The sequence below is a fragment of the Rattus norvegicus genome, chromosome 1 (genome assembly GCF_021556685.1).
Source record: "Rattus norvegicus strain SHRSP/BbbUtx chromosome 1, alternate assembly SHRSP_T2T, whole genome shotgun sequence".
NCBI classification, from domain to species: domain Eukaryota; kingdom Metazoa; phylum Chordata; class Mammalia; order Rodentia; family Muridae; genus Rattus; species Rattus norvegicus.
In genome coordinates, this window is record NC_141534.1 from 94,802,026 (window position 1) to 94,828,704 (window position 26,679).

The 26,679-nt window shown below is 47.1% G+C and overlaps 1 protein-coding gene and 2 pseudogenes across 9 annotated transcripts in view; 1 reads left to right on the forward strand and 2 right to left on the reverse strand.

Annotated features, from left to right (window-relative positions):
* Nucleotides 1-18,414, reverse strand: part of Supt5h (SPT5 homolog, DSIF elongation factor subunit) — a 29,173-nt gene extending 10,759 nt beyond the window's left edge. For 2 of the 9 annotated variants that reach the window (XM_087555114.1, XM_087555111.1), the window contains exons 1-12: nt 18,341-18,401; nt 18,015-18,098; nt 8,807-8,969; nt 7,808-7,873; nt 6,777-6,846; nt 6,597-6,665; nt 6,441-6,506; nt 5,794-5,824; nt 5,428-5,496; nt 2,897-3,148; nt 911-1,000; nt 739-809 (exon numbers count right to left, since the gene is read on the reverse strand). In XM_087555114.1, coding sequence (XP_087411240.1) covers nt 739-809; nt 911-1,000; nt 2,897-3,148; nt 5,428-5,496; nt 5,794-5,824; nt 6,441-6,506; nt 6,597-6,665; nt 6,777-6,846; nt 7,808-7,873; nt 8,807-8,969; nt 18,015-18,089 — 1,022 coding nt within the window. In that variant the 5' untranslated portion in view covers nt 18,090-18,098; nt 18,341-18,401. 9 annotated transcript variants of the gene reach the window in all.
* Nucleotides 18,415-22,681: 4,267 nt separating this feature from the next.
* Nucleotides 22,682-22,983, reverse strand: LOC108349843 (40S ribosomal protein S28 pseudogene; annotated as a pseudogene).
* Nucleotides 22,984-25,035: 2,052 nt separating this feature from the next.
* On the forward strand, nt 25,036-26,382 carry LOC148007300 (ornithine decarboxylase pseudogene; annotated as a pseudogene).
* The last annotated feature ends 297 nt before the right edge of the window (nt 26,383-26,679 follow it).

Consider the following 26,679-nt stretch of genomic DNA (forward strand, 5'->3'; position numbering starts at 1 on the left):
TTCGATGGCTGTTCCCTCAGCCATCTTTGCTACTTGGGGAGTCTGGGCAAGTGAGCTCTACTGGGCACATTGAGGGCCTAGTGATAGACGCCTGGACAATGTGCCTAATGCCCTAAGCTCTATCCTAGCACCAAACCAAAAACCTGCCTGACTACCTCACACATAGCAGGTTCCAGAACAGGACCAGAAAAAACTATGTCCCCTCCCTCTTTTGCTTGTCACCCATAACTTCAGCCAGTCCTAGATGTTCTCACCAGAGGCTATTCCACTTCATCAACCTGGGAGATATCCAGACTCACAAGGACAAGAGAAGAAACTGTAAAGCTGGGACTTCTGCTCTAACCAGACAGACAGACAGACAGACAGACAGACAGACAGACAGACAGACACACACACACACACACACACACACACACACACACACACACACACACACACACACACAGAGTCAATTACTATAACCCTGGGAGACAGGGGTGGTTCATCGTTATTAGCAATATGTAACAGGCTGGGATGTGGCTCAGTGGGAGAGTGCTTACTTAGCATGAACGAGACCCTGCATTCAATCAATACTAAAAAAGAAAAGGAGAAAAATCATCAGAGGAAGTTGAGGTCCCAAGACAGAATGTGCCTGCCTGAGGCTAGACTGCCCAGCTAAGTGTTCACACAATGCACCTAAGAGGGAAGAGCCTGAAGAGACCACCAAAACCACATTGTAACATGCAGCCCCATGCTTACCTGATCTTTTCAGCATCAAAGAGCCTCTGTGGAGGCCGCTTGAACTTCTTCCTTTTGGCAAACCAGTCTTTCTGTGGAAGACAAGGGACACATATGGGAGAGGTGAGGGAGGAGGGATGGCCACCAGCAAGGATACAGGTGTTCCCCTAGCAGACACCACAGCTCAAAGTACCAAGCTCATGCGGGCTTTGATGCGGTCATAGTCAATGCGCGGGATCATCTTCAGGGAAATGGTGTTCTGGCTGGGCTCGACGTAGTCCACCTGGAGGAAGGAAGCAGGTCAGCAGGGTCCAGTCAGACTGCACTGACCCTAGCAACCTGAAGGGAAGTACTAGAGAGGCCAGAAAGGAACAAAGAATAAATATGCTTGCTCGCAACTCCCAGAAGCCTGTCTACTCTACCCGACACTTCTCTGCACTGGAAATGAACATGTACTGCCCACTTGCTTTCCTCATTTGGATATCTGAAAGTTCCCACAAACCCTGGACCACAGCTTAATGACTGCTCTCTCCAAACAGCTCCCCTTTCCCATAACTCTGCACTCTATTATGCTCAGGCCACAGCCTAGAGCATTTTCTTCCTTCTTTTAATGTTTGTTTGCTTGTTTGTTTGTTTGTTTGTTTGTTTTTGAGGCAGGTTTCTCTGTGTAGCCCTGACTGTCTGGGACTCACTCTACAGACCAGGCAGAGAGAATCTGGAACTCAGAGATTCGCCTGCCTCTGCACTTTGAGTGCTGATAGTAAAGTGCACACCACCAACGCCTGGCAATTTTCTTATCTTTTAAAGACAGGAAGGATCCCAATAGCTCAGGCTGGCTTCAGACTTGCTGAATAGCTGAGGATGGTCCTGAGCTTTTGACTCTACCTCCTGAACTCTGGGATTATAGGCATGAACCCCCATGCCTGGTTCTATACAGGGCTGAAGATTTAAGCCAGGGCCTCCTACACTCCAGGCACGCACTCTACGTTGGTAGAGCTACAGTCCCAGCCCCTTTCTGTCCCATTTTCTCTGCAGGTGCAGGGGATGAAACCACAGTCTCCTGTATTCAAATCAGGCAACTATCATTAGTTTAAGGCCCTGGCACAGTCATTCTCATTTTTACATACCCATGAATCCCCTCAACTGTAAACTTTAAGATTCCAACCTTCCCTGCTGGGGTTGGAAGGGGTTCCACAGTAGAGCATTTACCTAGAACCGACCAGTGACGGCTTGGTATGTGGCTCCATGGAAGAACATTGCCAAGAATATTTAAGGCCCTAGGTTCACTAGCCAATGCATAAGGAAATTTAAAACTGGATTGCATTCCATAGAACCTTCCCCATTTCTGTCCACTGAAGCCAAAGGTTTACAAGTCTTTAACCCCAGCACTCAAGGCAGAGGCAGAGGCAGAGGCAGAGGCAGAGGCAGAGGCAGAGGCAGAGGCAGAGGCAGAGGCAGAGGCAGAGGCAGAGGCAGAGGCAGAGGCAGAGGCAGAGGCAGAGGCAGAGGCAGAGGCAGAGGCAGAGGCAGAGGCAGAGGCAGGTGAATCTCTATGAATGTGGGATCACACACTCTACACTGTAAGTTCCAGTCCAGCTGGGACTGCAAGGTAAGACCCTGTCTCAACAAAACCAACCAGCGAAAAGGACCGACAACGAACCATGGTGCCTATTACCACAAAATTAAGTTCTACTCCCCCCTGCTTTAGCCATCTTGAGGTTTGGGGGGGGGGGTTGTTTGTTTTATCTCATGCGTGTTTTTGTGGAGGTGGTCTCTGTGTCTGTCTGTATGTTGTACCTGGTTCCCTCAGGAATAGAGAAAGCATCAGATCCTTTCAGAAGGACGTGAGCCACCATATGATTCTGTGACCCAAACCAGTCCCTCTAGAAGCATAACCACTGCTCTCTCTTGGCCACTGTGCCATTTCTCCAGCCTTGCTTCAGGGATCTTACCTCCCGCACACTCCGTGTGGTTCATCATCAGTCCCTTTTTCCACCTTTACTCAACTTGCCTTTGAATGTCCTAGGAAGAACCATCCCTCCTGTGGGCCCAGAGCTACACCCTCACCTGTGTCCCTGCCCTGAGGGAGGCTCTGTTCTTGGCTCTTGGAAAGGGAGTGGGAAGGAAGAAGTGCAGTGTATATGAACACTGCCCACTCAGCTGCCCCATGGCCTCCCACCTGAGCGATGTCATCTTTGTAGATGCCTCTCTTGAGGCGGACCCAGGACTTCGGCTTCAGGTTGGCCACCTCCTTCACCACCTTGAGTACATCGGTCATCTCCTTAATAGGCACCATCTGCTGGTTCCAGTAGCCAAGCCGCAGGTTGCCCACACCCTCAATGGCCTGCTTCACATGGGTCTGTTTGTAGGCCTCCACATAGATGTAGCCCTTCACATGCTCCGGGGCAACCACTGACTTAATCTGCAGGGGCTGGAGACAAAGGTGGGAGACGGACAGTGAGGAAATAGTTAGTGAAGTCAGGATGCTACTCTTTGGCTCTCCCACAGAGGTATACTGCCAAAGCGGCACACACTGGGGTGGTCATGTAATAGAAGCTTCAAAATGACAGAAGTTCTGTTCTAAGCTGGCCTTGAATTCCTTTTCCTCCTGTCTCCACCACCTTAATGCTTAGATAACAGAAACACAATTTCTGCATTCCCGGCAAGGACTGGTTGAGTTATAGCTTAACTACACTGCAAAAAAACACAGTGAAATCATGAAAAAATGAGGAACTCAGAGTGGACCTCAGTCACTGAGTGGGCATGGAGAGTGACTACTAGTGATGGTATTAGTTTTTTTTCTCCTTCTCATCATCCTCTTTTTTTTTTTTTTTTGTTCTTTTTTTTCGGAGCTGGGGACCGAACCCAGGGCCTTGTGCTTCCTAGGCAAGCGCTCTACCACTGAGCTAAATCCCCAACCCCATCATCCTCTTTTTAAGGTTTTTTTTTTTTTTTGAGCTGAGGACCGAACCCAGGGCCTTGGGCTTGCTAGGCAAGCGCTCTACCACTGAGCTAAATCCCCAACCCCTCTTTTTAAGGTTTTTAAGACAGAGTTTCTCTGTAGAGCCCTGTTTGTCCTGGAACTTACTATGTAGACCAGGCAGGCCTCAAACTCAGAGATCCACCTGCCTGACTCCCAAGTGCTGGGACTAAAGCTACTGGCTTAGTGGTGTTAGCTTTCATTCCATGTTTGAGAGCTATAGCACACTGATGATAGAGACATAAACTTGAATACTAAAACATGCTGGGTTTAACTTACTTACAAATCTAGTAACTAAGGCAAGAAAATTATTATGAGCTCAGAGCCAGTCTGAACTAAAGAGACCTTGCCTTTAAAGTTTTAATTTGGCATTTACTTCTGTTAGCCTGTGTGTGTATGTTCATATACATATATGAATCACTGGGGTCAGAGGTCATCCTCCTGTACCTTATTCTTTATGATAGACTTTCAATTGGCCTGTAGCTCACTGACTTGGCTAGACTGGCCAGAGAACCCCAAAGATGGACCTATGTCGCACTGGAGTCACAAGCACACACTACCATTCTCAGCTGTTGTACATGGAGACTAAAGATTGAACTCAGGTCTTAATTCTTGCACAGCAAGCATTTTATCAACTGAGTTATCTTCCTAAACCCTGTGTTTTGAGAGAGGGTTTCACAGCCCAGACTGGCCAAGGACAATCTTGAATCCCTCTCCGCCTGCCTCTACCTCCCGAATGCTGAATTAGAGATATGCATTACTGTATCCGATCTATGCAGTGCTAAAGACCAAGCCCAGGACCACAGGCTCAGCAAGGACATGACCTACTGGGTCACACCTCCAATCTTCTTGTTTTTTCAAACAGTTTCTTGTGTAGCCCAAGTTGTCCTTGTACTCTTGATCCTCCTGCTATAATCTCCCAAGTACTAATATTTCGGGTATGGCCTACCGTATCTGGCCAAAAGACTTTTGTGTGTGTTTTTAAAAACATTTTTATGATTATTTATGTGTACATATGTATCTGTGTATGCGCCTGAGAAGAGCGGGGTCAGATCTCATGGAGCTGTAGTTACAGGCAGTTGTATTATTGTGAGCCGCCCGATGTGGGAGCTGGGAACTAAACTCCAGCCCTCTTTAAGAACAATGTGCATCCCTAACACCTGAGCCATTTCTCTATCCCATTTTTTAATATACACTCATGCACGCATGCACATAAAAGCTAGCGGGTACAAAGTTATGGAGTGAGACAGGAACATCTTTGGGCTTTGCCAGCCAGTCTAACAAAAAAAGAGGAACTCCAGGTTCAGTGAGACCCATCTCAATAGAGTAAGGCAGTGACCAACAAGATTCTAGCTTCTTCATGAATGCACAGATGTATGCATACATCCCATGATACTCCTATACACAGCATATGTTTGTATGTACATATGCTCCAAAACAAGGACTGGAGAGATGGCTCCGCCCTTGAAGGCTAGTACTCACCAACCAAAAGGGCAAGAGTTCAGTTCCCATCATCAGTCAGCTGTTTCTCCAGTAAAAAACAAACAACACCAACAAAAACAAAGTCCCAGGAGGCAGAGCCCTCCAGTTGGGCAGTGGTCTTATTCTTTTGTTCTAGTTCATCTGCTCACTCACTCACTGCTTGCCCAAGGGCACCTAGAGTCTGTCGTATCCTTCCACCCAGGCTGAGACCTGTTCCTCACCCACAACCAGTTCACTACTGCACTTACTGTGTCTGTGAACTGGTAAGCGATGAATTTTCGCATCAAGGAAATTGCTGTGGCCCGTTCCTCCCCAATCTGGAAAGAGAGATGGGTTTTAGAGAGCTGACAGGGAGAGAGCAGGACCCAGGAAAGCTGGTGGACACAGGAGCAGCAAAGGACGGTGAATGGAAGAGGTAGTAGAAGAGAGATGGAAGGGGATAGAGTCCAGAAATAGGTACTAAGGGACATGAGCAAAGGAGGTAAAGGGACTAAAAGTGGGTAAGACAAAGAGAGGGGGGACAGCCACAGAAAGACCAAGAGACAGACTGTGCAAGAAGACCCAGAGAGACATATGGCCCTTCCTCACATGCAGCCCAAGATCAGAACACGTACCTTACACTTGACCGTCCACAGGTTGGGGTCCCTATGTAGCACAGGATAAGAAAGAGACAAGGAAGCTGAGTACCAAAACTGTCTCCTCAGTAAGTCATGGTCTATATCACCATTTATCTTCCCCTCTGGCCCAGGAACCACATCTCATGAACCAAACAAGGACTCTTACTTCCTCCACTTCTCTGTGTTGATCATGTATGGAATTCCCACCCAGATTTCTTTTTTCTTTTTTTTTTTTTTTTAAAGATTTATTTATTTATTATATATAAGTACACTGTAGCTGTCTTCAGATACACCAGAAGAGGGCATCGGATCTCTTTACAGATGGTTGTGAGCCACCATGTGGTTGCTGGGAATTGAACTCATGACCTCTGAAAGAGCAGTCGGGTGCTCTTAACCGCTGAGCCATCTCTCCAGCCCTCTTTTTTCTTTTTTAAATTAATTTATTTATTTTAAGCATGTGAGTACCCTGTAGCTGTCTTCAGACACACCAGAAGAGGGCACCAGATCTCATTACAGCTGGTTGTGAGCCACCATGTGGTTGCTGGGAATTGAACTCAGGACCTCTGGAAGAGCAGTCAGTGCTCTTAACCACTGAGTCACCCCTATAGCCCCCAACCCTGATTCCTATCCTCCTACTCTCTTACTTGACTCCTGGGAGCAGCTGCTGCTGGGTGATGTCATCTGAGAGCTCATCAGACCCTCCATATACCCTAGAGAGAGAAGGGCATTGAGAAGGGGATGCTCCAGCAGACCGCACCTGCCTCCCACATAGGGACCCCCTGCACCCGCCAGGCACTCACGTCTCTCCCACAGATGACTTGGCATATTTCTTCATGTAATACTCGCCCAGTTCTTCTTCTCTCTGGTCCCTGGGATATGAGGAGGAAAGCAGGTATGAAGGAAAGTGGAGGAGGGCAGGCTGACCCACCCCACATCTGTCCAAGGAAGCGAGGTCCCACCAGGTCTCCTCACTTGCTCACCTCCAGAGATTTTGCAGACGACGAGCCCCAGAGCGGTCTTCATCCAGCACAACGTTATCAATGTTGGAGGCTGGAAACAGAGGCAGAAGGGGAGTCAGTCTGGGAATGGACTTGGGAAATTCAGGGGCCACACCTGGCCCTGGGGCAGGAAGACACCTGGCTGAGGACACCCCATCCTTCCCCCATCCTCTGTCCTACTCAACCTCTTGATTCTCATCAGTGTTCAGGGCTAGGCCCAGGTGCTGGGGGCATCCGGCAGTTCTCCATCTCACAGCTGTCAGCTAAGCATACCCTGAGCTGCCCTTCCCCACACACTTGTATACACTACATTTAGACCTATGGACACAGAAATGTATACCTTTCCTAGGTCAGCGACCCAAAACTGCCTAACTCTGCACCCCATGTGAATCAGAGCCCCAGGGCCACACAGGATATAGGAGGAGAGCCACAGACCACACTTTCCCGGTTCTTACCTTCAATCTCTTCTACTCGGAGGAAGAGGAGAAGGTGGTGGTGGTAGTGGTGGTGGTGGTGGTGGTGGTGGTGGTAGTGGTGTGCAGGGTAGACAAAGTATGAGCCAAATTATAGCAGCAAAATCAACCAATGGGGTGGGGCACAGGGACACAGGAAGGTTGAAAACCAAAAGTAAAGGCCAGGCACCAGGTGGGTGGGGAGAAGCCGAAATGTATGAGGCGCACAGAACGGAAAAAAACAGGGGAGGGGGCACTGGCCCAGCAAGTGGGGGGGATCAGGGTCAGAGCCCACCCACCCTACACCTTACAAAAGGGATACCCAGAATCCTCTACCCACAATACCACCCACCGGACAGTCCCCGCCCCCCACTCATGGGCCTAAAAGGAAAACGTTTGGGGGAAGCTGTCTCTCTGGTAAGGACAGAAAGAAGCAAGGTGAAGAGAGTGAGGGCTGGGGTGGTTGCAGGGCATGGGGTAGGGAGAAGGACTTAAAAGAAAGACACCCTCCCAGGCATGATCCACCCCCAAAGTGGTCTTACAGGCAGGTCCCACACACACCTTTCTCCAGGATATCTTCAGCTCCATCTTCCCACTGGTCTTCATCTTCATATTCATCATCGACATCTGAATGGGAAAGCCAATGGGATCAGCAGGGAGGAATGGTGAACTCAGAATGACAACTCCAAGAGAATGAAAAACTTCTATGAGACAAGACCTGGACAGAAATCCATAGACCTAGACACAGGCTCAGAGAGGCACAACACTCTCTACCCAAGGTCATACCACACACTGGTATAGTGGGACAGGGGTATGTGTAATGTAGACCTACCTGTCTCTAAAGGCCATCTCCCCCAACCCATTCACATATATCCCTTCTAAATAATTAGGACCAGAGCTGGCATGGAGGCAAACACCTGTAACCCCAGCATTCTGTGTCAGGCTCCATGAAATAGGCTAGCCATCTCAACTACTTTTGAGAGGCTAGCAAGAAAACTGCAGGGGCTGGAGAGATGGCTCAGCGGTTAAGAGCACTGATTGCTCTTCCAGAGGTCCTGAGTCCTGAGTTCAATTCCCAGCAACCACATGGTGGCCCACAACCATCTGCAACACAATCTGATTCCGTTTTCTGATGTGTCTGAAGAGAGTAACAGGGTACTCACTTATATAAAATAAATAAAATCTTTAAAAAAGAAAAGAAAACTGCAAGTCCAAGGCCAGCCTAAGCAAACTAGCCAGACCTTGTCTCAGAATAAAAAGTAAAAGAGGGCTAGAGGATGGCTCAATGGAATAACATGTGCCTAGGTGTGGGGGATGTGGCTCCACAAGTCATTAGTCGGCACAGTCAATCCCCACACTTCCTTTCTTTTTTCTCAACATGCCTCCTCCAACTCCCGAATGTGGAGATTAAAGGTGTGGGCCACCATTGCCAGGTAATCCCCACATCTTCATGTGAATGTACATGTGTACACATGTATGCACGCGCGCGCGCACACACACACACCCCTGAACCACAGACTGTCTTATGCACTCTTTAAGCTTCCTGGCTCTGTGACATACCAGCCTCATCTAAAATGAAGCCCCCATGGCGTGGTTTCTTGGGAGGCCGGTCATCATCCTCCTCCTCCTCCTCCTCATCGTATTCCTCCTCTTCCTCCTCCTCCTCTTCCTCGGGCTCCTCTTCTTTTTCACTGCCTGCGGCACTTCGCCGGTCTTCCTCTACCTACAGGATCAGAGTTGAGGCACCAGGATTTTACTATCCCCAAACCCAGAAAAAAACCTCATCTATCTCTGTCTCTGTGTCTCACATGCATGTCCACAATGCCCTCAAAGTCCCGACCTGACCAGGCCTCTGATCTGTCCTAATTCAAGTGACAGTAGAACCAAGACCCAGCCACTCAACCAACCCCTGGGAGCCAATCCCTTCACTGGATCCCTTACTCTGAGAGCCATTGCATACCAGGTATTTATGGCTTGTTGCTCTTCTCTGTGCTTCCTGAAAAGTCCAGCTCCTAACTCTGGGATCTGTTCCAGGTGTCTGATACTCAACAATGGATGTCCCTGGTGCTAACCCCTTACATTTCCTTTTTTTTTTTTTCCGGAGCTGGGGACCGAACCCAGGGCCTTGCACTTGCAAGCACTCTACCACTGAGCTAAATCCCCAACCCCCCCCCCCTTACATTTCCTAACACTAAGGGTCAACATAGCTGCTACTTCCCCTAGGCTCCAATCACTCCACTTGTGTGTGTGTGGGGGGGGGGATCGAGAGCGAGAATGCGAGAGTGAGCACAAGAACATGTGGTGGAGGTGTCATTCAGTAATGCAGACCCCCTTGGAACTCACTGTGTAGCCTAGGTTGGCCCATGAATGTGTGTATGGCATCCTCCTGTCTGTTTCCCAAGCACTAGAGTATAGGTGTAAACCACATTCACAGTTTCCATTCATCCCTTAAAAGCAGCTTCAGACAGACCTTCCATGTCTCTCCCTAGGGCCATGTTGCTCCATCCTCCCACGCCTCTCTCATTGAGCCATTACCATCCAAGACCTCAACTCCCGTCTCTGCTGCTGATGCTTCTATTCTCCACTATTTTCCAGAAACAGAGCCTACCCCACATGCCACAGCCTCTGGGTCTGCCAGGCCTATACTCCCCTGGATTCTAATCCTTGTTTCTTACTAGTTACAAACAGATCCACAAATTCTGATGCTCAAGGATCAGCCTTTAACTCACCAGCTCAAGGCTCCTTCCTTCTTCACAGTGCTATAACCTATTCACCCAGTATCTCTCTATGTTGTTTTTATTCTAATTCTGCTTATTATATGTATTTGCACATGTGCATGTGCTCAGCCTATGTAAGTAAGTGCCAGCTGTGTGCAGGGGCCCTCAGCAGGTATGGGGTCCACTGGAGCCAGAGTTACAGACAGCTGTAAGCCACATGACCTGGACACTGAGAACCAGAGCCAGGTCTCTGGATGAGCAAGTGCTGTTAACTATAATGAAAGCTTGGCTTCTTTAAAAACCCAGTTACAATACATGAATGTTTTTTATTTAATCTCAGGTGTGAGATACAGGGCACTTCAGTTTGCCCATAGCTATTAACTATGATTGTCTCACTCTCCAAGATGGGCATCATTTTGCCAGCTGCACACACTTTAATTCTGGGGTCTCTGGAGAGAGAATAAATCCCAGAGCCCCAAGAGGCTGCTGCTCCTGGTGGCTGTTGTTGCAGTTTGACAAGAAGTTGGAGATATTCAGATGAAAGATTAAAGTGGCCCCAAGAAACACTGTCCCCAATCAGCAGGAAGTCCTGTAAAGAGGTCCACGCCCCCTTTCCCTGCTAACCTTTCCTTCCTACCTAGTGTTGGGGGCTGGGAGTGGAGTAAGGGTGGGAAGAGAGGAAGAAGTGCAAGAACTAATAAAGCAGAACTAGAACTTCAAAACTGCTCTTGACCTTGGTCAAGGGAGCGCCTTTTTGTTTTTGATCTACTCCATTTTATGTGAATAACTGTTTTACCTACACGTCATCTGTGCACCTCATGCATACCTGGTGACCAGAAAAAGCCATCAGATAAATCCCCAGGAATTAAGAGTTAAGGATAGTTTTGAACTGGTGCAGCGAACTGAACCAGGCCCTCATTTGAAGAGCACCAAATGCTCTTAACCACTGAGCCATCTCTCTAGCCCAAGGAAGATTTTTTTTTGTTTTGTTTTGTTTTGTTTTGCAGTGGACAGTGCTTAATGCAGACTCATAACTGGTCTAAGTGGCAAGAATAAGTGTACAGGGCTCGTGGTAGAAAGAATGTAAAAGCCAGAGGACAGGGGTGTTAGTATGCCGTCTTTTGTTTTTTTGGGCTCTTTTTTTTTTTTTTTTTTTTTTTTTTTGGTGCACTGTGTAGACTGTCCTTGTATTCAAATGCTGATTTCTGTGCAGATGGAGGTCTGGTTACAGGCTGGACTTGGGTACTGCCCTTACGATGACGCATATCCGGTTCTAGTATTTTTTTTTTTTTTTGGTTCTTTTTTTTTTCGGAGCTGGGGACCGAACCCAGGGCCTTGCGCTTCCTAGGCAAGCGCTCTACCACTGAGCTAAATCCCCAACCCCCTCAGTCACCTTCTGATTGGCAAATAAGAGCTGAATTGTCTATAGCTGGGCTGGACACAGGGTCCCAGGTGGGAATCTGAGACCAGAGCACCACTAGCCGGCAGGACAAGGATAAAGAAGCAGGTGCCAGCCCCAGACTAAGATGGACAGGTACTGGGCCACATGGAGGGATATAGGCCAGGCCAGTTCTGTCAGGTTAGAATACCTGAGAATCTGCCCGGCTATAGTGCCCAAATAAGTCTCAACTCAGAGCAAGAGCAGGCATAAACCCTTACAGCTACATAGGAGGGCTGTGAAACATTGTCTTCAAGATCCGATGAGCCTACTGAACTCATAGACTCATAGCAGCTTGCTCAACGGGGAGGGGCTCGTGACACCAGCTGAGGAGCTACTAGCAACTAATGCAGGCTGGGAGAGCAGGGGTAATTCTTTCTCAGCGGTGAGGCCACTAGGAGGGTGTCTATGCTCATGAAGGCAGCACTACTGGATTCAGTGGATTTAAAAGATCACAGGCTGGAGATAAGAGCACTGGCATAAGAGCAGATTAAAAGCACTGGCTGGGGGCTGGAGAGATGGCTCAGTGGTTAAGAGCACTGACTGCTCTTCCAGAGGTCATGAGTTCAATTCCCAGCAACCACATGGTGGCTCACAACCATCTGTAATGAGATCTGGTGCCCTCTTCTGGCCTGCAGTCACATATGCAGGCAGAATGCTGTACATAAAAATAAATGAATAAATGCTGGGGCTGGAGAGATGGCTCAGTGATTAAGAGCACTGACTGCTCTTCCAGAGGTCCTGAGTTCAATTCCCAGCAACCACATGGTGGCTCACAACCATCTGTAATGGGATCTGATGCCCTCTTGTGTCTGAAGACAGCTACAGTGTATTCACATACATAAAATATATAAACAAATCTTTAAAATACAAACACAAAGTTGGGAGGCTCATTGGAGGGGCACTGGAGGAGTAAGAGGGGTGTTGGGAGTGCATGTAATCAAGATCCACTAATGGGGCTGGAGAGATGGCTGAGAGGTTAAGAGCACTGACTGCGGGGTTGGGGATTTAGCTCAGTGGTAGAGCGCTTGCCTAGGAAGCGCAAGGTCCTGGGTTCGGTCCCCAGCTCGGGGGGGGGGGGGGGGGGGGGGAGAAAAAAAGAAGAGCACTGACTGCTCTTCCAGAGGTCCTGAGTTCAAATCCCAGCAACCACATGGTGGCTCACGACCATCTGTAATGAGATCAGATGCCCTCTTCTGGTGTGTCAGCGATAGTGTGTTCATATACATAAAATAATTAAATAAATCTTTTTAAAAAATCCATTATTATGGCCAGGTATGGCAGAGCATGCCTTAAATCCCAACACTGGAGACCAGAGGAGGAGTTTCAGGCCAGTTAAGGTTACAAAATAAAACCCTGTCTTAAGAAAGGGATTTAAAAAGATATAATGGGGGGCTGGAGAGATGGCTCAGAGGTTAAGAGCACTGTCTGCTCTTCCAGAGGTCCTGAGTTCAATTCCCAGCAACCACATGGTGGCTCACAACCATCTATAATCAGGTCTGGTGCCCTCTTTTGGCCTGCAGGCATACATGCAGGCAGAAAGACGTATGATGTATACATAATAAATAAATGTTTTAAAAAAATAAAAAGATATAATGTATACATGTGTCTAACTGTCAAAGAATAAAGAAATATTTTTAAAAGAAAAGTAATAAACACCAAATTTTATCAATATGTACATTTTAAAAAAGATTTTATTATTATATACACGAGTGCTCTTTTGCATACACACCTGCTTGCCAGAAGAGAGCATCAGATCACATTACAGATGGTTGTGAGCCACCATGTGGTTGCTGGGAATTGAACTCAGGACCTCTGAAAGAGCAGTCAGTGTTCTTAACCCTGTGCCATCTCTCCAGCCCCCCAACATGTACATTTAACATGGCTTAGCAGTTATTCTACGGTTCAATTCCCAGCACTCACACTGGGTGGTTCACAACTGCCTATAATTCTAATGCTGGGAGATCAGAGCCCTCTTTTGATCTGGAGGGCACCCTGCATCATCGCAGAGCAGTCATAGCAGCATATAATCACAGACATACACACTAAAAAAACTTTAAGCTGGGTGTGCTGGCCCATACTTTCCCCCACCCCTCCTTTTTGAGGTAGGGTTTCTCTGTGTAGCCCTGGCTGTCCTAGAACTCTTTCTATAGACCAGACTGGCTTCGAACTCATGAAGATCTAAGTGCTAAGATTAAAGTTATGTACCATCAGCATTCATGAGGCAGAGGCAGGTAGATCTCCGAGTTCAAGGACAGTCTGGTCTATATAGAACCATTATTTATTCTATGCCAGGCCTGGGATACGCTGCCAACACTGCAAGAAAAAAGTTATTCCTGGGCTGAGTTTGTAGCTCAGTGTTAGAGCCCTTTCTTGGGATGCACAAGGCCTGGATTATGTTACTGGGTCAAAGAAGAAAAACAAAACACCTTCCTGTTGCAGACAACCTGACTTGCTCTCTTCTTCTCTAGGTGAAGCCAGGCTCCCTCCCTACCGCATCTCTGAACACTGATCTGCCAAAGGCTGGGGCAGCAGTGGGTACCCTGCATTGCCCAGCCCAGAGTAGGCGTATAGTGACTGACACTATGGAGGTGGAAACAGAGGATCAGGAGGCAAAGGATTCTCTCTTGGCTGAATAGCAAATTCAAGTCAGCCTGGACTCCATGACTCTGCTTCAAAAGCTGAGAAAAGGGCTGCTAATGGCTCTGAGACATAGAAAACTTGCTCCTCCAGAGGACTTAGGTGGGTTCAGTTCCCAGGACCCCATAAGATCTGGAAGATCTAACGACTTCTGACTTCTGCAGGCACACATGTGGTACATATACAAACAGGGAAGCAAACCACTCATACACATAAAATAAAGATAAATAAATCTAAAAACAAAACCACGAACCCATCACTGACCCAGGTGAGTGGTGCTCACCTGCACTCCCAGAACTCAGGAGGCAGTGGATCTGTGAGGTTCACAGCACCCTGCCTATATAGCCAGGGCTGGGCCTGCCAGGGATACGTCTCAAAAATAAACACTAGAAAAAAAGGAATTCTCTTAATAATACTGCCTAGGCCACAGTATCTCTCATTGCATTTTTTACACAGGTATTTTATGTGTGGGCTCACGTGAGGGACAACCTGCAGGAGTCAGCTCTCTGTCTCACCACATGGATCCTAGAACTCAAACCCAGGTCCTTGGACTTGGAGGAGCACAGTCCAATGCCTCGTATTTTAAAAGGCTAAACTTTACAGGCCCATTTCAAGCAAATTTGCCACTGTGTCCCTGGCTAGGTCCCAAAGAAGCCTTCTTTTCTCCTGTAGAGCCTTTTTCTCTGAGGTAATCAGTTCCTGCACACTGCTGTGTTCCCTGGAGTCTAGACTACAGTCTTTGGTTTTCGTTCTGTTTTGGTAACAATCTGGAATTGTAAGCATAACTGGAATGCCCGTTCTTAGTAAGTCTCATAAATGAGGACCGCAGTGAAAGCCTGAGAGAAGACGACCTAAGAACTGAGGAGCACTTACGCTGCCACCGGTCTTATTCCGCCACGCTGTACACTGTCCTCATCAGTCCTGCAGTCTCTGCCTGAGGATTTAGCTCCAGAAGTGGGGTGGTAAGCCAGCAAGGCACTTGAGCCCTTGCTGAATGAAGGGGTACGAATGGGAAACAAGCTGACTCCTTCAACAGCAAGCATGCTGTGTGCCTGACAGCCAACCTACCTACACAACACAGGGCATCTGGCCCAGTCTCCAGAAGCTGGGGCAGCCACACTGCCTTCTGCTTGGTGTCAACAGCCAGCCAGCAGGTGACTCATAAGTCTGATGAGATGCCCAGTGGAAAACCTCTGCAAGGAAGGAACCAGGGACCCTGGCCTCATTACCACCAGACTACAAAGTACCAGCAGTGACCTGAAGCCATGAGTCACTGTCAGGGGCCCAGTGCTACAGCTTGGAGGAAAGGCTGGTCCTGTCACCTTCCCACCTGCCCTCTATCACCATGGTACCATGATACCTGTCTGGGAGCATAGGACCATCCACACAGGCACAGACTGCCAACTAAATGCCTACAGAAGACAAGCAGCCCATGCAAGGGGAAGGAATGGAAACCCATATCACTAATCCTGATACACAGGTCCAAGACTCCTTCCCTTTTCTAAGCTCCGCCATAAGGGAAGCATGATGATAAACGGAGACTGATATAAGCCAGACTGAAGCAGGGGCATGGGCATCCTGCTTAGAAGTGGCACACTTGCCTAGTATGCCTGAGGCCAGGGGTCAACCCCCAGTCCTGTACCTAAAGGAAGAGATAGCCACTTCTGAGCAGACAGAATGTTGCTTCCTTCTGCTTCCCACTAAAGAAAGGGACAGTGACTTGGAGCTTCAGGTTACTGTCTGGTGACTGAAGTCCGACAATGGTCCTGACATCAGGGTCCCCAGTTCCTTCCTCACTTGTTTTACACTGTTCACAGGGAAAGCTTGGAAAGCGCTGACAACTTAAGCTAATTCAGGGAGCTGTAGTGACAGTGAACTCGCTGTTCATGCAGAAGACCTAGGTTCTATCCCCAGAACCCGTATGGCAGCTCACAATCATCCCTAACTCCAGTTCTAGGGAATCTGACATCTTCTGACCTCCAGCATACTAAAGGCATGTGGCACAGCTGCACATACACACAAAACATACCAAAGGCATGTGGCACAGCCACACATACACACAAAACACTCACATACAATAAAATTATAAAAACAAAAAGTTAATTAGTCTTGGTGACACAGCTGGGTGACAAAATACCTGCTGGTATTTGTGAGGTTCTAGCCCAAGAACTAACTCCCTATACACACACACACACACACACACACACACAGAGCCCCCTTCCTCGCGCTAAATTTAACAAGATGTAGCTCAGTGGCAGAGCTCATACTTACTGTGTACATCATACTTAATGTGTACAAAGCCCTGAGTTCTATCACCATTATTAAAAGAAGGCAGGGAGGGTCAGGCATGGTGGGGCACATCTTTAGTCCCAGCATTTGGGAGGCAAAGGCAGATAGAGTCTGCCAGCCTGACCTACATAGCTAGTTTTAGGCCAACTAAGGTTACATTTAGGAGATCCCATCTCAAAACAAAACAAAAAACAAAAAACAAAAAACAAAAAACAAAAAAAAAAAAGAAAAGAAAAAATATATAGCCATATGACTTACCCCTCTCTTCCAGAACTCTCCATTCAAATGTCACTCTAACTCACTGTGACCAACTGCTTGAAAGTGCAGCTAGGATCCTCTACTCCCTTTCTGTGCTTGGATTTTTCACCAGAGTACTAGAAAGGATTATCTCAGGCCACATATCCTTATCCTTAATTCACAGTTTCAGACAAGATGTGAATAGATTTCAGATTTCAAGCGGTTCAATTCAGGAGGCAGACGAAAGCAGATCTGAGTTCAAGGCCAGCCAAGCCTAGAAACTCTGCCTCAAAAATGCAAATGAGGGCTGGAGAGATGGCTCAGCGGTTAAGAGCACTGACTGCTCTTCCAGAGGTCCTGAGTTCAATTCCCAGCAACCACATGGTGGCTCACGACCATCTGTAATGGGATCCAATGCCCTCTTCTGGTGTGTCTGAAGACAGCTACAGTGTACTCATATACATAAAATAAATAAATCTTTAGGGAAAAAAATGCAAACGAATGGACTGGAAAGATGGCTCAGGACTAAGAGCACTGACTGTTCTACCAGAGGTCCTGAGTTCAAATCTCAACAACCACATGGTGGCTCACAACCATCTATAAAGAGATAGATAGCTACAGTATATTTGTATAAATAAGTAAATAAACCTTAAAAAAAAAAAAAGGCAAACGAACAATTTTAAAAATCCAAAATATACGTATTTCAGGTCTTGGAGGATTTTTGGATTATTTGCACATACACAATAAGATACCTTAGGATGGGACAATACATGAAATTCATATATGTGAAATTCATATATGTGTACAGTAATCTAATACAGTATTTTTAGTGCACAGTGTCTTGACTTTGACCTGTCACATGTGGAATTTTCCATTCGGGGGCATCAATACAAGACTCAAAGTTACAAAATAATTTGGATTTTCAGATTAGTAATGCTGAACCTAGGAGTCTTATATTAATTGGCTATATGTATTCACATTAGCAAATTCATGTTCACTTATCAGTTGTCGATTTACATTTTAAAATCTGTTAACAGGAGCCCAAGGACAAACAATTGTGGCTGGCACAGAGTAGGCAATACGTATACACTTCTGGAACAACTGGGCATACCTAAAAACACAAACACGAAAGAATACTAAGAGCTGAGGCTAACTAGACGAGAGTGTGCACCTAGCATGGCCCTGAACTCAATCCTAGCACCGCAAGTAATAAAAATAAACAAAAAGAAGCAAATCAGATACGTGACAAAAAAAAACCAACGACGTCTGAACGCATCCCCCACCTTCCGGATCCTGTCCCTCTGCTCCACCTTGACTTGCACACTCGTCCATCTCTCCCGACAACCTGGGAGACCCCAGCCGTTCCGACTCCCCGGCTCCCATAGGGCCCTCTCTGCCCTGCCCGTCCCTAGGCGCAACGTCTCCCCTAAGAATCCTAGGCACTGACCTCGGCCTCCTCCGCCTCGCTGCTGCGCTCGCTGTCCTCCTCCTCCGAGAAGTTGCTGTCTTCGCTGTCCGACATCTTCCGCAACTGCAGAGGAAAACGGCGGCCTCAGCGCATCCCAGGACCCGGAGCTCCACCCTGAGCCTCAGTTTCCCTGCAAGTTCCACTGGAGAAGAAAATCCCCAGGCGCACTTCCGGCAGCCTGGTCCAGGCGATCGCGAACCCGAGTCCTTCCGCCTATGCCAGCTCGCACATCCGGCTCTGGCTGCGGCCGGTACACCTCCCGAGCCCCCGCCAGCCCTCCGGCCTACCGCCTCAAACCCCCTTACCGATCACTGTCCACCTGAAGCTTCCGCGCCAGCTGCTGATCACACAACGCCTAGCTGGCCTGAGCGCTCTCTCGCGAGAACTGGCGCGTTAGCCTCACCTAACGCGAGATTTTTCGGGCCTGCCCTGAGGTAGGCCGCTTGGATCCGCCATCTCGGAAGTGGCTAGAGTAGCTCGAGCGGACTGTAGAGCCGCCATCTTGAGAAGGTCGAAAGATAAGCGGCTTCTCCTAACCCAGGCGTGAATTGAGTAAACTGTTTATTCGTAAACCTTCTAAGCTTCCCTAGGAGGTGTCAGAGGTGACGGGACAGAGACTCGGCTTCACACCGATACCCTCGGCATTCTGAGGAGTTCCCCTGGATTTTAGGGATCCAGACTCAAGTTAAATCCGAATTCCTGGCGATGCTCAAAACAATCTCAAAACTTGTCAGTTTAGTGCAGAGCAGTATAGTATAGTATACTAACGTATACTAACGACCTGGTTTTGTTTGTTTGTTTTTTGATAGGGCCTTACTCTGTAGCCTGGCTAATTTGAAACTCCCTGAGATCCGCCCATGTCTGCTTCTGCCTCCCTGGTACTGAAATTAAAGGTGTGTGCCGCCATGCTGACAATTAAAACACTTTAGGGGGCTGGGGAGATGGCTCAGCGGCTAAGAGCACTGACTGCTCTTCCAGAGATCCTGAGTTCAATTCCCAGCAACTACATGGTGGCTCACAACCATGTGTAATGGGATCAGATGCCCTCTTCTAGTGTGTCTGAAGAGAAAAACCACTTTGATGCGGATTACGGATTTAAGATTGAGGATGGGCAGAACAGAAAGGCGTGTTAAGAGTTAGGCACAAAACTAGCAGGTTTACATAATTCAGGACAGCCAGAGTTACACAGTGAAACACTGTAACCAAACAAATCAAAAAACCTGAACAGGAGAAATGGTTCAACTGTCTGGAACTCTGGCTGCTCTGGGGTCCATTCCCAGCAGCTCACAACCCGCTTTCACTCGGGATCTAATACTCGCCCTCTTCTGGCCTCTGCCGACATTACATTCATGTAGTGCACTGACATCGTGCATACTTAATATCCACTTACATAAAAATGCAGGACAAAATAAAAAGGAAATAAATGCAGCATGCTTGAGCCACCGAGATGGGTCATCAGATAAAAGATCTTGCTGAGAGGGTTGGGGATTTAGCTCAGTGGTAGAGCGCTTGCCTAGCAAGCACAAGGCCCTGGGTTCGGTCCTCAGCTCCGAAGAAAAAAAAAAAAAAAAAAGATCTTGCTGAGAAGCCTGACGATCTGGATTTGATCCCTGGAACCTATATGGTAGAAGGAAAAATGCCCAAAAGTTGTTTTCTGACCTCTACATCCATGCTATGGCATACATGAACCCCACGTGTGTGTGTATACATATAAACATGTGTATATGTATGTATACAATATATAATACATATATTTATATACATCTATATACACACAATATATGTTTAAAATTTTTAAGTCACATGCTTTAGCTAGATTTGGTAGTACCTACCTTGTCTGCACTTAGTAGACTGAGGTAGGAGAATCTGAAGTTCTAAGTGACCTAGACTACAGAACAGGACCCTTTCTCAAAACAAAAGAATGGGGGAGGGCAGAAAGAGGAGGAGGAGGAAGAGGAAGAAACAGTAAATTACACCAAACTACTGAAAAGCACAAATTAACTTCAAAAACGTTTATGCACAGTGAAAGAAGCCAGACAGTGGGATCTGGCAGCGGGTGTGTTCCCATTCATACGAAACTCCAGAGCAAGCAAAGGCAAGCTATTCACAGGAAAGCAGATTAGTGGGTGTCTGAGCACATGAAATGAAGTGGAAATGCGTCAGTGTCTGCCTGGATGGGAATGCTCCCTCTACAAGGTGCCTTTTACTCTGCGCAAATCAGGCCTTCACAAAGTTTAGTCTTGGCTTTCCTTTTTTTTTTTTTTTTAATATCTGGCTTGTTTTATTTTATGAAGACAGGCTCTCACTACGTGGTTCTGGCTAGCCTAGAACTCATTATGTAGACTAGGCTGGCTAGCTTTGAGCTTGAATGAATCTCACTTGCATGAGACTCTGCCTCTCGAGTACTGGGATTACAAGTATGAAAAAAATAAAAAACATTGAAGCACAAGGGCAAGCTTATGAGATCCTTTACTTTGTATTTCTTTTTATGTGTGTGGATGTTCGGCCTGCATGTATGTTTGTGCTCTGTGTGTTTTCCGGGTGCCCTTGGAGGGAAGAAGAGAGTGTTGGATCCCCATACACTGACATCTCAGACAGCAGGGAGATGAGGTGCCACAAAGGTACTGGGACTCAAGCTAGGGTCCTCTGGGAGAGCGCTGAGTACTCTGCAATGTCCAGCCATCTCTCCAGCCCAGATTTTGGAGAAAAACCACAGGCCTCCAAGCAGTAAATCGCAGGCAATGGCTGCCAGGAGGAGGGCAATGGCAGAGAGGAAGCAACTCATGCTTTTTTGAGTTAAGGGTCCTGTCGGGTTCTGGATGAGAGCTGAGAAATCTCACACTCGCTTCACTTCAGGTGCTTGAGAATGAAAACTTTATTTTTTTTTAAGAACAATTTTTTTTAGATTTATTTATTTTATGTATATGAGTACACTGTAGCTGTCTTTACACACCAGAAGAGGGCATCAGATCCCATTACAGATGGTTGTGAGCCACCAGGTGGTTGCTGGGAATTGAACTCAGGACCTCTGGAAGAGCACTGACTGCTCTTAACCTCTGAGCCATCTCTCCAGCCCTGAAAGCTTTATTTTTGGTGTGCTCAGGGAGGCGGCCAGTTTGGGATCAGTTGCACTGACCAGTCATATATTAACCCCTTAACATATTAACCCCTTAACAAGGGGTTAAGCAAGGGAGAACGTTGGTGGTTGGGCCTTATGCAGGTCCCCTGGTTTCAGGGTCCTTAGGTCAGCCTTTTGCAGTCAGGTCCCCTCCTGGGCAAGCTGTCAAGACAGGCAGCACATTCATAACGTGTGTGCCTTCGTCAGGTAACGGGATGGCAGCATCTTCCCTCTTAACATCCTCTACTGACTAACAGATAAACACGTAACGACTGAAGCAGCAGGACAGGAGTTGGGGTTGGTTCCAGGGCCTGGGGACAGGAACTCAGTTTTGATCCTGCCAGCATGGTGGAACTTGTTCCCGAGGTGGCTGAACTCCTGCAGCTGCCTCCTAACAGGTCTAGGAGGGCTTAGTGTGTCCAGCAATGGGGGTTGTTGACAAGTTGGTACATGGTGGTGGGAAAGAGCGAGTGGGGGAAAGCCCAGAGTGGAAGGGAAACCACACTTAGGCTTTTGGCTGTTTGTGGAAGAAAATACAAGGGAGGTGGGCAGGGAAGGAAGAAGGAGGAAGAGAGAAATAGAAAGCTGTGCTTGAGCTACTGCTCAGGAAAGTACACGGGGCTGGGGAGATGCCTCATCCTTTAAGAGCACTGGCTACAGGGGCTGGGGATTTAGCTCAGTGGTAGAGCGCTTGCCTAGGAAGTGCAAGGCCCTGGGTTCGGTCCCCAGCTCCGGAAAAAAAAAAAAAAAGAAGAAGAACTTTTAGCCACTGTAAATGCTTCTTTTTTAAAAAAAATTTATATATGAGTACACTGTAGCTGTCTTCAGACACATCCGAAGAGGGCATCAGACCCCATTACAGATGTTGTGAGCCACCATGTGGTTGCTGGGATTCGAACTCAGGACCTCTGGAAGAGCAGTCAGTGCTCTTAACCACTGAGCCATCTCTCCAGTCCTGTAAATGCTTCTTTAGAATGTCCATGGTATAAAAGGCATCCTTATCTTCAGAGGAAGAAAGCTCATTAATGTCTGGTCCAGAATGTCCTTGGCAGTAAAGCCTTCATAGAGAATATGGCAGTCAAACTCTTCCTTAGTAAAGCTGTTCAGATGTCTACAGAAAACCTAGAGAAGGAATTAAATTACTGCCAGCTCCTCACAAGGCAGGTTATCCAGAAACTCTGACTACTGTCTGCTTGGAGCAGCTGAAATGTTCCCACAGTGCATGGGCACTGCTGGAGCGAGCTGGCTGGCCCCAAGAAGACTTCAGCCTTCTTTGAGTCAACTGCTAGTGGTGGCCCCCAAGCTGCTGACTGAGGGCAGGTAGCTGCAAGGACTGATGAAGCCCAATGTCACAAGGTGTCATTACTTATACACCTGGCATCTACGTTCTTTTGTTTTGTTTTGTTTTGTTTTGTTTTGTTCTTTTTTTTTTCGGAGCTGGGGACCGAACCCAGGGCCTTGCGCTTCCTAGGTAAGCGCTCTACCACTGAGCTAAATCCCCAGCCCCTGTTTTGTTTTTTAATACAAATGCTTTATTTAACAGTTGCAGGTCATTCCATGGGCTAAGGAGTGGATATCCAGAACCCAGCAGCAAGGTCAGCGCAACCTCCGAGCTTCTCTTTCTGACTCCAACAGGGTGAGCACATCACCCTCTCGAACAGGGCCTTTGACGTTTCAGATGATAGAGCGGCTGGTGTCATCCATAAATTCCACTCGCACCTGCGTGCACTGTCCCTGCGATCCGGTCCTGCCCAGCACTTTAGTTACCCTAGCCAGCTTGATGGGCTGCACGCGACTCGTGTCCATGATGGCGGAGATCTAGCGGAGAGCTCTTTTGTTTTGTTTTGTTTTCTTTTTTTTCGGAGCTGGGGACCGAACCCAGGGCCTTGTGCTCGCTAGGCAAGCACTCTACCGCTGAGCTAAATCCCCAACCCACCGTTCTTTTGTTATTCTTTTTTTCTTTTTTCTTTTTTTTTTTTTCTCTTTCGGGGTTGGGGATCGAACCCAGGACCTTGCGCATCCTAGGCAAGCGCTCTACCACTAAGCCAAATCCCCAACCCCTCTTTTGTTATTCTTTAAAATCTGCTGTTGCTGTTGTCCAACCTGTCATATCCATGTAACACATTTATTTTTAGAATAAAATGACACGGCTATGAAAACTGGGGCTATGACTTAAGGGTAGTGCCAGAAGCCATGTAGGCAAGCAAGTGAGTTTTCTGGAGATGGCCCACCATTTTGCATGGCCGAGATGGGTGAGCTCCGAGATTGCAGAGTCCTTAGAGATGTCATCCCAGGAATGCGTCTTGCTGTTAATATGCCTTTCCCATCCATCTTCCATAGCCTAAGGATTCCCAGGCATTAGCCCCCTATTGGGCAGATCTCCGGCAGAATCAATATGAAGATGTACATTCATGTAGTAGTGCTGGGTAGATGAACTGATGATTTCGTAATTCCTGATAATGATTTTATAAAATCCCTAAATGGATACAAGTAATTTCAAGCCCCTTATAGACTAAAAGCTGCAATGAGAGCTCTGTAAGCCTTCATGTGTTATGAGCTAATTGAACTAGGAAAAGAAAGCAGGCTTGGACCAAATTTATGATCAAGCAAAACATTCTTTCTAGGTTAACAACAAGACCACTGTCTGCTAACTAAAGGTCATAAACTGACAATTAGTGACAGGTACAAGGACAGAAAATGAATGGCGAACTAGTGTAGACTTATATTTCTTGAAAACCTTCTTTAATAAGTGCCCTTAAACACTTTAACCTCTTTTCTAGCCCACCACCCGCCAGAGGTAGTGGAAAGGAAAGGTTAATAGGACAAAGGAGGATGTGGACCTACTGAGAAAGAGTTCTTTGGGGGCTAGAGACATGGCTCAGCGGTTAAGAGCACTGGCTGCTCTCCCAGAGGTCCTGTGTTCAATTCCCAGCAACCACATGGTGGCTCACAACCAGCTGTAATGGGATCAGATGCCCTTTCCTGGTGTGTCTGAAGACAGTGATGGTGTATTCATATACATAAAATAAATAAATCTTAAGAAAGAAAGAAAGAGGGGTTGGGGATTTAGCTCAGTGGTAGAGCACTTGCCTAGCAAGCACAAGGGCCTGGGTTCGGTCCTCAGCTCCAAAAAAAAAAAAAAAAAAAAAAAAAGAAGAAGAAAGAAAAGAGTTCTTTGGAGCGAATCCAGTCTGGGTTGTCAGGATATTAGATTAATGAGCAGCACTGGCTCCATCCATTTGCAAACACCATTCACCAATCAGCAATAGCAGGTCAATCTAACCTCAAGGATCTGCCAAGTGGTCGGAGTCGGCAGAAGCAGCAAGGAACCGCCAGACCACTAGAAGTTCTTTAGAGTGCTTCTCTCTACAAAGTCACAGCAAAGAGTGGCGAGGCGAACCAATGCCACACAGCTTCGTTCATTGTCTGTTGAGCTGGCTATATTTATATCCTTTCAAAATATCATGTTTTCTCAAGCGTCTGTTCTAGCAAAACATCACATGCCCCTTTTCCAGGCTGCTTCCAGAAAACACCACATGTCTATTCTCAGCAAAACATCCCCCCACATGTCTGCTTAAGCAAAAGCATCCTAAGACAGATTCCAGGAAAACATCACATGACATGACTGAGTCTCCAAAGAAACCAGAAATCTTCACTTCAGACTAGTCTGTCAATAGAAGACTTCAAAATACTGAGACACAAGGCAGATGATTTGTCTCTTGACAATATTGCTTTAAACTTCTAATAAGCTTATGGAGCTAATAACATAATAAATGTTTAGTCAGGTAGTAGTCTTAATAGAAAGATGTAAACAATTCTGCTGTAGTTCTTTAAGTCATTGATTTATGATATGAACTATTGCCTTAAACTTACTAGGAACGTATGGACTATAAGGATTCTTTGAAAGCCATGCAATCAAGTATAAGAGAAAGTATAAGAACTAAGAACTACAATAAAACAGGAGGTGGGGGTTGGAGATTTAGCTCAGCGGTAGAGCGCTTGCCTAGCAAGCGCAAGGCCCTGGGTTCGGTCCCCAGCTCCGAAAAAAACAAACAAAAAACAAAAAACAAACAAACAAACAAAAAAACCCAGGAGGTGTAGCCTTCTTCAGCATCATCCAGTATATGTATCTGTTCTTTCTCTTTCCTTTTTTCTTTTCTTTTGTTTCTTGTTCACAAAGAGTGAGTGAACTCCAAGCCTCTTGACTGTCAAGTGAGGGGCCCTTGAACCAGAGAGAAAAGAGCCAAGTAACTAAGGTTTTTTTCTTTCTTTCTTTTTTTTTTTTTTTCCGGAGCTGGGGACCGAACCCAGGGCCTTGCGCTTGCTAGGCAAGCGCTCTACCTCTGAGCTAAATCCCCAACCCCAAAAGTTCTTCTTCATGTCACTCCCTTTTATGAAATCATATATAATGATAGCAGAGCCATAGTGAACACCCTAGCTACCACTGGGGCAGGACTCGACTGTGCAAGCAACACTGAAAAATACAGTTGGTACAGGGTCTTGGGGTGCCTCCAGAGAGGTAAATCCTGGTGTTTACAAGTATCCCAAACGAAGTATGCTGCAGTAATGGAATCCAGACGATGGCTTTTGACAGTGAAGCTCATGAAAGCCGCCAGAGCACACCCAAAGGCAAAGTTGTTCTTTCTGATTACCACAGAAGATTCCACAGCTCTTTGTCACCTCAGTGTTAAGTTTAACGCCACACTCCAAACCAGCAGGCTTCTCTTGGAAAGGGCAAGCGACCTAATTTTTTTTTTTCCTAGAACGTGTTCTCTCCGAACTCACAAATTTGCCCGCCTCTGCCTCCTGAGTGCTAAGACTAAACGCCTGTGCCACCACACCCAGCTCAAAAGAGCTCAAAGCTGACGCCATTGGTGTCAGCTTCCGTGTGGGCAGCGAATGTTCCGGTCCTGAGATGCTCATACAGAGGGTGTCAGCCAGCCAGCCATCCGCTGTGTCTTTGACACAGGATCAGGAGTTGGTTTCAGCATGTATCTGCTTGACATTGCTGGTGGCTGTCCTGGATCTCAGGACATGAAAATTAAATCTGAAGAGCTCAACAGTGTAACCACCTCTGGACCAGTACTTCCACCCGCTCTCCAGGGAGAAACATGGCTGCCTGGGCGGATACTGTGTTGCATCAGTTTCCAGGCTTGCAAAGAGCAGAGCAGCTCGCGTGCTGAAGAGGAGTCAGATGAGCCCACTTCCATGGATTATGTGAATTGTTAAGGCCTGGGTAACTGTTGCTTGTCTAGTCAGCCATTTATGTAGGTTGTTATTACCGTTACAAGGAAACTTTCTCCTGCCCAAGGTGATTGCATATTCTCTTACGGTCTGTGCTTCCCTGTTCTTGGAAACCAGTCACAATAGAAGTCCATTAGAACTACTTTGTAGGGGTTGGGGATTTAGCTCAGTGGTAGAGTGCTTGCCTAGCAAGTGCAAGGCCCTGGGTTCGGTCCCCAGCTCCGAAAAAAAGAAAAAAAAAAAAAACTACTTTGTACAGTCAGGTACAATAAGCTTGGACCC